This window comes from Elephantulus edwardii, unplaced genomic scaffold (assembly GCF_000299155.1).
Source record: "Elephantulus edwardii isolate Elephantulus edwardi_28Jun2011 unplaced genomic scaffold, EleEdw1.0 scaffold00107, whole genome shotgun sequence".
Classification (NCBI taxonomy): domain Eukaryota; kingdom Metazoa; phylum Chordata; class Mammalia; order Macroscelidea; family Macroscelididae; genus Elephantulus; species Elephantulus edwardii.
This window is the reverse complement of record NW_006399857.1, coordinates 12259334-12269367: the sequence shown is the minus strand read 5'-3', so window position 1 is coordinate 12269367 and position 10034 is coordinate 12259334. Positions and strand designations below refer to the sequence as shown.

The window sequence follows — 10034 nt, the reverse complement described above, 5'->3', positions numbered from 1 at the left end:
AGAGAATATAAGATAGAGGAAAAGCAAAAGCTTTATAATTAGATAATGTTGTTGTTGCTGCTGCTGTTGTATGCCAATGAATCAGAACTGACCCATAGCTGTCCCTCCAACTGGTTTTCAGGAGCAGTATGTTTCATGGGAGATTGCCCAGACATCTCCCTTGGAGCAGCTGGTGGATTTAAACTTTATGCCTTTGGGATTGGTGCACAGCTTCTTACCATTGTTTGTTGTTGTTGTTAAGTGCCCTCGAGTCACAGGCGACTCATAGCCACCCTATGAAAGAGAGTCGTTGACACTTGGGTGCCTTTCATCCTCTCTCCAAGTTCATAGGGTTTCCGGAGGCAAGCTATTATGGAAGTGGACGCCACTCCTCCTTCCATGCCACCCCACTCTCAGTCAGCACTGGGTAGCCAACCATTAACACATTTGACACATCCGTGTCACAGTGTTCAGCCTCACAGCAACCACAAGTGACCGCGGGACGGCAACTTGTACACCAGGGCTATACAACCTAGAGGAATGTCTGAACAAAAACAATGAAAGACTGGCCAGAGGGCCACAAACTAAAAATCACCCACCTTTGCCTTTGTCACACCGTTTTCTCTTTGCTGGGCCAGCTGATATCTCTCTCTCTCTTTCTCTCTCTGTTGATGTTATTATTTTTAAGTGCTGTCGAGTCGCAGGCGACTCATAGGGAAACTATTCTAGATTTCTGATTAATTTGGAATATGAGATATGAAAGAAAAGAAGGAACCAAAGATGATAAAGTTACATTTGTGTATGTGTGTTTTATAAATGCTTTTGGTTTTCTAAAAGTATTACATATTGATTATTGTGGTTATCTAGAGTATGAAAGTGGTAACCAAAAAATATTCAAGTAAGTATTTTAAGTGTAAGGTGAGTAAAATTTATAGTAATAACATATTTCATATCAACTCATTGCTATCAAGTTGGAACCTATTCATAGCTGATCATCCTGTGAGTTTCAGGGCTACAAATCTCACAGGAGGATACTGCTCTTCCTTTTCCTTGTGAGTCACTAGTGGATTTGAAACACTGGAGAGGCACAAGTTTTGGGCTACCAACGCAAATCTCTACAGACTACAGTACCACCAGAACTCTCTCTTAACCTCATACAGATATGAAAATAATTTCCTCTATGATTTTAATACGGCTCAATATTTCTGTTAGAGAAGGAAGAACAATCTCATCTCATGTGATTTACTACCTCTGAAAACTGCTGGAATATCAACTCTGGATTAGTTCCAACTCGATGGCATACACCTACTACTTCTATGACAGAAGAATTGATGCCTTTGAGCTGTAGTGTTGGAAAAGAGTACTGAAATATCCTTGGAATTTCCAAAAGAATAAATAGGTATGTCTTCGTTAAAGTATAGCCAGAGTGCTTCTTGGAGGCAGAGATGATACAGTTTATTCTCACATTTTTTTTTTCTTTCTGGCATGTTGTTGTTATGTGTCATCAAGTCATTTGTGACTCATAGCGACCCTAAACAAAAGCCCTAAACACCATTCTATCCTGTGCCAACCTCGTTGTCTCAAACACACTCATTCCCACCACTCCACTCACAGAGTCGATCCATCTCATCGAGGGTCCTCCTCTCTTGCACCGTCCCTCCACTCTCCCAAACATGATGTCCCTCTCCAAGGACCAGTCTCTCCTTGCAACATATCCAAAGTATGTCAGAGGAAGCTTCAGAATCCTTGACTCCAAGGAGCACTCTGGCTTCACCCTCTCCAGGACATAACTGTTTGTTCTCCTAGCAGTCCATGGTATATTCAACACTCTTCTCCAGCACCACAGCTCAAAGGCATCAATTCTCTTTCTATCATCCCTAGTCACTGTCCAACTCTCTGATGCATAGCATGTAACTGCAAAGCCAATAGCCTGAATCAGACACACCTTAGTCTCCAGCCTGACATCATTGTTCTTCATGTTGTTAGGAGAGGCTATTCCTTAGAAAGGAAAACCACACTTGGAAAAGTGAAGGGTTGGTGAAAGATGAGACTTTCAACCAGATGGAGTGACACAGTGACTGCTGTAATGGACTCTAGTGTGTCAGAACTAATGAGGCTGGTACAAGATAGGGTTAGTTTTGGATCTGTTGTTCATAGCATCACTATTACCTGTTTCAAAGGCACCTGAAAAGAACAACTTCTTGGCAGCTGTTGTCGTCTATTGACCAGGAGATGTACTGCTAATCTGAAGGCATGCTGTTTGAATCCACTAGCTGCTACGTGGGAGAAAAAAAGGGCAAACTCTTCCCATGTGATTTACTGCTTCTGAAAATTTGCCAATAAGAACAACAACTCCGCTACTTCTTTAAATAATTCAGCGTTAATTATTTTTGGTCCAGTGACTCTGTATTATTCCTTTAAAATTCTTTTGAAGTTAAAATGGCGCAGAAGGCACCTGCAAAAAACACAGTCTCTCAAATTAATGGAATACCAGCCGAAGTGTTTCAACTAACAGATGCAGCCCTGGAAGTGCTCACTACTTGCCTATGTAGCAAAACAATTTTTAAGACAGTTACATGCCTCCTTCAGAGGCAATGAATCTAATCGCAGGGAAGGAAATCGGCCGTGCTTGTCTCGCGGAGCAGCTGGTGGATGCAAACTGCCTGCTTTACAGATTGCTGCACTGCTTAGTACCACTGGCTACCAGAGCTCCCTCTACATTGGACTATAAGATCAGGTGTTATTTTCATGACAAGATTACAGAAAAAGAAATGAATATTAAAGTAGATTGTGGATGGGGGGTGGGAGGGATTGTGAAATAATTAAATATATTTTATTTTTCTTTAAAGAGAAAAACGAACAGAGGAAGGAGTGGGCAGGGAGGAAAATGTGCAACAATGTATGAATGGGGGAAAATTAAATGGAAAGAACATGCTGTAAAAAATATGTATGTTGAATTAAAAATAATTAATAAAAACAATTAAAAAAGGAAAATAGTTTCCACTTTTATTATTAAATAAGAGCTATCTGTTCTGTTCAGACCCAACCTTAACACCTTCCCACTCTCCACTGTAAAGCAAAGTTCAAGCCATACATATGATGTTGTTGTTGATTGCCTTCTGGCACAGCTCATAGCAACCTTATGAACAAAAGACCTGAGCTTCTCTACAACGTCCGACCTTTATCAAAGTTCATGGAGTTTCTGGAGGCATATGGTTTAGGAAGTGGATGTCACTCATGCTTACAAACCTGTCTTAAACTGTGAGCTCCACCTATCACTGTCCACCCTGGGCAGCCATTATGGCATTTGACCCCTCAATCCCTACACAAGGTTCAGCATCACAGCAAACCCAGATTACCTCAGTGCAGCAAATTGACGGAGTGCTGCACAACACGCATACATATCCTCATTCTGTCTTTTTCCCTGTTTCTGTCTCTCTAGAGAACCCTGGCGACCAGGACACATAGCCACGTGCGGCTCTATGTGGGCCCCAGTGTCTTGACTTCCCAGACACTGGAATTGGGGCGCAGATGTGGCTATCTTCCTCATAAGTGGAAGTTATTTAAAAGTAACTATGAGGCAAAATTATTTTAAAAAGCAATCAGTTGCATTTGGTACTGAATATATCTTAGCCCAGTGTTGTAAATCGTGCAATAGAGATTAAAAAAAAATGTGTAAACCCATTTTTAATCAGTACTTGATTTGATAATGCTAAAAACATGCATTTGGCTTAGAAAATACAGTTTTGATAAAATAGTAAACTTTACAAAATAGTTTGGGGGCTTAATTTCAAACAAAGAAACAAAAAACATAATTGAGCCCTATCCAGTGCCTAACTAATTTGCATTTGAATAGATGGCGATCCACCCTGGCAGGCTGTAGAATAAAATACACATTTAAGAGAAAGAACAGAAGAGAAAAAAAAGAAATTTAACTTCTTAAAATAAGAGCTAGCAGTTTGTCTCTGTTTAACTAAAAATGAAACCTGGATTTACAGATGCAGATATTAAAAACTCCAACTAAAACAAAATATTCTTCAGAAAAGTAATAGTTTGATAGTGAAAAATTAGAAATAGGCTAATATTAAATACATATAAATGCAAATATGTGTGACAATACATATGTGTTTGAAGGATAGTACACCTGGAATTTAGAAATAAAAATCTTTTGCTAAAAATCTTTTTTTTGTTTTGCGTTTTCAGAAACTAGTTAAAGGAGAAATAGTTCTTAAAAAAATATAGTACTTCAAGAATAGAGCAAATTATAATTCAAATGCTATTAAAAAAATTCTTTACCCAGTAGCAAATTACAATAGTGTGTTATATATAGAAATAAGATCAGTCATTGTTTTCAAGCCTGCTAAATAAAACTGAGCTCTTGGAATGGCATGTCACTTGACCTTCCAGGGTTTCAACAGCAGTATTTAACAGATGCACACGGAAAGGTCTGCTCTTCCAAGTGTCTTCTGTTGGTATGACAGATTCTCCTATTATTTCACACAATGTTCAAAAGACACAAGTCTCTTCCTTCAGAACGCAAGAAAGAACTACTTTCCCGAGGAACTTCAGGGTCCATATTGAAGAATGATATGAGAGATTTTCATTCTTTGTCCCAACTTATACTCTCAGCAGGCCCTTTGAAGGCGACTCCAGCTATCAAAAATTCAAAAACTATTCACTTTGAGATTGAAATACTTGATGCTCAAACAAGAAAGCAGATATGTATTGTGGATAAGGTAAGTTTTATTTATTTCATTTTTAATTATTTTCATTTGCCCTAAGACTACTGATGTCTTTATTGAATGTTGATTATAACTGTTGTTTTGTGCCCTCAAATTTACTATGACTCTAGTGACTTTATGAAAAACAAATGATTGATAGGACCCTATTAAAATTAATTTTCCTTCTTTATTTCTAATTTTATGATAAGTAGCACAACTATTTTTTGCATTGCTTCATATAAGATGTGCTACATTTTTCATATTCAGTGTTAGTGGTAACTAATAATTAGATTTTCTTTTACCTGTAAATGTGTGCCATTGTTTAGAGGTAAAATTTCTAGTCTATGAGAATAAATAATCTGTTGTAATGATTTAATTTAATAATGATTTTAATAATATACTATAAATCCCATTATAATAAAATGATCCTCTAGTTTTAATACTTATAGAATATAGAAATCCATAGTTACTGAAGTTAAATTAGAATGATTTAAGAAATAGAACATTTATCAATTAAAATTAATTCTGAACCAACTTATCTTAAAAAAAGACATCCTTTACACAAAAAGTTTCCTTTGCTTTCAAACAACATGTAAAAAAAAAAAGAAAAAAAAAGAAAGCCTTGAATTATATACTAGTTCCTATTTGTCATATTCAGTTATTTCACTGGGTAAAGTAAAATGTGGATTTTTCAATTTAAAAATTAAACCAAAACATATTCATACTTTCAATGCACTTGTTGGTATGTGCCATCAGGTCACCTGTGACTGATAACTACCCTATGCACAATAGCTCTGAAGCCTTTCTTATCCTGAGCCAATCTGACTGTTCTAAAACACCTATCCTCATTACCCCAGTCAAATATATGTTGTTATGTTCAATCAAGTTGCCTGCGACCCAGAGAGACTCTTTTTACGGCAGCTCTGAAGCCTGCTCTGTCCTGAGCCAGTCTCACTGATTCCTACACACCAACCTCCACTGTTCCAGCTACTGTGTCAGTCCATCTCACCCTAGGACTTCCTCTCCTGCTCTGTCCCTCCACCCTTCTGAGCATAACTGCTTCCCTAATGAACGGTCCCTCCTGACCACATGCCCAAAATATATGAGACGGAGCTTCAAAATCCTAGCCTCCAAGGAGAAATTATAACACTGACTTTCCTATGTTGTTGTTGTTGTTGTTGTTATGTGCCGTCGAGTCGTTTGCAACTCATAGCGACCCTGTGTACAACAGCCCTAAACCCTGCTCTATCCTGTGCCAATCGCATTGCCTCTGACACACCCATCCCGATTATCCGAGTCAATGGCTTTCCTATGATTATTTCTATTATTATTACTAATTTTAATGAAAATTTGCAGAGATTTTGGGTTTCCATTCATTCATTGTTGCACTTTTCTCCCTGGCCACCTCTCGCCTCCAGGTGGTTCTTCTCTTTGAAAAGAAAAAGAAAATTTTTTTTCATTGTTATAAAATCCCTCCCCACAAGTCCACTTCACTATGCAGCCTTCGTTCTGGACTCATATCATGACAATAAGACCTAATCATATATAAGGTATTTTTAACAATTCTCTTCCTGATCTGTTTCAATGCAGCATACATAATTTATGCCATCTTGCTCAGTCTCCTATGACTATTTCTAATCTCTCTTCTTAAGTAAGAAAAAATACATACTGCTTTAAATACCAAACACATTAGATACACTTTTTTTTTTAGCAATTACACTATGATGCACAGTCTAGTTGGAAAACTAATTTCTATTCCTCAATTGAAAAAATATTTAGGGTGGTCTCAATTTTTTATAAATTATAATTGGTAGAGTTGAGTTTAGGGCTGTTGTACATAGGGTCGTTATGATTCGCAAGTGACTCGACGGCACATAACAACAACAACAAAAATTGGTAGAGGAGAGAGTCCAAGCCACTTCTGTGTAGTTTTATGTGGTTATGTGTGGTGTTTGGTGTTGGGTTTTGTTGGCTTTTATTGTTGATTTTTATTGTATAATACTGTTGGGGCTATATACAAATGATAAAAAATTATTTGAGTTGCTAATCATGGCCAGCTCATATGCGCAGAATAATATTCCATATGATTTTCAAGGCTATGATAGATAATGAAATCTAAAGGTTTTTGGTTAATGATTCAGCACTTAACTATTTAGAACAGAGGTCTGAATAAATGTCACAGTAGTCTAACCATTGGGCTACTAATCAAAAGATTGTCGTTTCCAATCTACCAGTGACTAGGAAAATGATAAGGCAGTCCAGTCCCATTAAGATGTTGTTTGCTTTTGTTATGGGTAGTAATGTCAACTGTGGCTCATAGTGACCCTATGAACAATAGATCATAGCTGAACCTGGCTCTATCTTTTGTCATACTCACCATCTCGAACACACTTGGATCCAAAGTTATAGTCTCCTTGTCAATCCATTTTTCTGTTTTTATCCTCTTTTCTGCTGATACTCCAATTTCCAAATATGATGTTCTTTTCCATGGACTATTCCCTCCTAAGAACATGCCCAAAGTATGTGAGACAGTCTCATTATCCTTGCCTTCAAGGAGCAATCCTGGCTTTACTTTCTTAAGAACAGACCTGTTCATTCTTTTTGACAATCCACGAGATGTTCAGTACTCTTCTTTAACACCACAACTCAAAACTATCCGTTCTTTATCTGGTATCCTTGGCTATTGTGTCACATTCAGATGACTAGCAAGCAATTGAGACCATGATTTGAATCATATGCATTTTTGTCTTCAAACTGTTATCACTATTCTTCAATAGTCTGGAGAGGTCACTGACAGCAAACTTTTCCAATGCCATACCTCTTTTGATTTTTTTTTTTAACTGCTGGTACGAATGGTGTTGATTCTGTGTCCATGTAAAATGAAATTGGTTTAAGACTCCAAAACCTGACAATAAGTCACCATGAATCAGTATCAATGCAATAGAAGTAGATATTGGCATTGCAATTTTAAACCAAACTAAATCAAACTCACTGCCATTGAGTTGATTCTGACATATAATGCAACTCCACTGGATTTCTGAGGCTGTAAGTCTTAACAGGAAGAAACTGTCATCAGAGCTGCTGGTGAGTTGGACTAATGACCTTTCCACGTTTAGCCAAACACTATCAACTCCCTCATCTTCCATATTTGGAAGATATCATCAGGAAGAAAATCCATAGAGAGAAACATCATGCTTGGTTAGTGACAGAAGATGAACGGATTCTGTGGTTGCAGCATTCTAATACAGCAATAAGGTAATGTTTCCTTCTATTATACATAGGTTGTTCTGAGTTGAAGCTAACTTTTGGGACATATAACAGCAAAAGTGCAATTTTATCTTATAAATGTCACACATACACTCTATTTTAGTATCACAATATTTTTTTAATTTTATGCCTATATCATAGAGAAATAAGTTAAATATAAAAGATAAAATCAGCTTCAGTCTGTTAATGTTTGTAATATCTCAGTACAATAGATAGATGTTATGTTATGTAATATTATGTACCCTCAGGTAAAACCAACTAACAGCTGACTCTCCAGTGGGTGTTTTGAGTTTATAAAGCATGCAAAAGGAAATTGCCCATCTTTTCCTGCTCAGCAGCTAGTGAATTCTAACTGCACATCTTTGGGTTGACAGCCAAATCGTTACCACTAAGCCAACAGAGCTCCCCTAAAATTAGATAGACAGATAACATTTACAGTGAAGATCACAATTAAATCAGGGAAAATAGAGCAATGAACTGAACAAAAATTAGTGTGGTCAAGGAAGGATTCACCAAGTTGAAGATTTCAAAATAAGACTATGTATACTGTTGTTTCAATCCTGATAACATACTCCTCCTCATAAAGTCCAGCCTCTCATATGATCTGTTCCACATATAGATTGGAAATGTATGAAGACAGGATGTTTCCCTAATGCACTCCTTTCCTAATTTTGAACCACCCATATTTCCTTGCTCTGTTCCGATGACTGCTTCCTATTCCAAGTATAGATTTCATATAAGCACAATCAAGTGTTCTGGAAGTTTTCTCAAGGTTAGCCACAGTTTGTTGTGAGCCACACAGTCAAATGATGTACAGATAGACATTCCTCTGGTACTCTTTGCTTTTAGCCATGATCCGTCTGACATTGATGATAATGTCTTTAGTGCCATCACCTCTTCTATATCCAACTTGTATTTCTAGTAGTTCTCTGTTAATGTACTGTTCCAGTTAATTTTGGATAATCTTCAGCAGGATTTTGCTTGTGTTGGTATTAGTGATATTGTTCAATACTTTCCACTACTCTGTTGGATCACGTTTGTTAGTTGGCCAGGTAGTTGTCTTCTAAATTTCTTGACACAACAGGGTGAACACATCTGGCCAGCATCTGTTTGCTGAAATATGTCAGTTGATATGCCATCAACTCCTGGAATCTGTGTCAAGCCAATACCTTCAGAGCAGCTTGAAATTTTGATCATATGTTGTTTCATGAAATTCTTCTGTGTCAGCGAATTCTTTTTGGTACAGTGACTCTGTATACTCCTTCTATCTTCTTTTAATGCTTTCTAGATTATTGAATATTCTTCCCAAAGCATCTTTATCTATTAAAACTCAAGGCTTGAATTTATTCTTCAGTTCTTTCAGCTTAAGAACTTTGGGCATGTGGCCAGGAGTTACCAGTCCTTGGAGAAGGACATAATGCTTGGAAGGGTAGAGGGACAACACAGTAGAGGAAGAACTCTCATGAGATGGATTGACAAAATAACTGGAGCGGTGAGAGTGTCCAGTCAAGTGAGGTTAAGGTTTAGAGTGACCTTATTGTCGCTATGAGTCACAGGTGACTTGAAGGCACATAAAAACAATGCCCCATTTCCGATTTATGTTAAAAATTTTAAAAACATTCAACCTGCAATAATGAGTTGGGAAATGAATAACTTTTGAAAATTTTATTTGAAATTAAGATAACAGTATTTTGCATTTTTAAATATAATAAAGTAAAAAAAAATATTAAGCAACCAGAGAGTTAGAGTTAGTTGTTTTAGAGGTAAGAATATTAGCTTAGGAATTGCACATCTGAACTATAAAAGTTCTGGTGTTTGCATTCCAAGTGGGAAACTTTTAGAAAAACTCAGTAGATTAAATAGAAAATTAAGTTAAGCGACTGCTCAATCTTTTATTGCATAAAATTATATGTTCAGAACTTTGACTTCTCTGAAGAGCAAAATTTTGTTTTGTATTGTTTGTGTTTTGTAATTTTTTTTTTTAAATTTAGGTTGTTTATTTTTCATTTCAATGAACATCTACAGAGATTTTGGGATTCCATTCATTCATTGTTGCACCCTTCTCCC

At 36.9% G+C, this 10034-nt stretch overlaps 1 protein-coding gene across 1 annotated transcript in view; it reads left to right on the top strand.

The window, feature by feature from the left end:
- Positions 1–4481: 4481 nt before the first annotated feature.
- The window catches only part of LOC102854568 (trans-2,3-enoyl-CoA reductase-like), a 222369-nt gene continuing 216816 nt past the window's right edge, over positions 4482–10034 (top strand). Inside the window, exon 1 of the mRNA XM_006891969.1 lies at positions 4482–4715. Coding sequence (XP_006892031.1) covers positions 4482–4715 — 234 coding nt within the window. The remainder of the gene's footprint in view (positions 4716–10034) is intronic.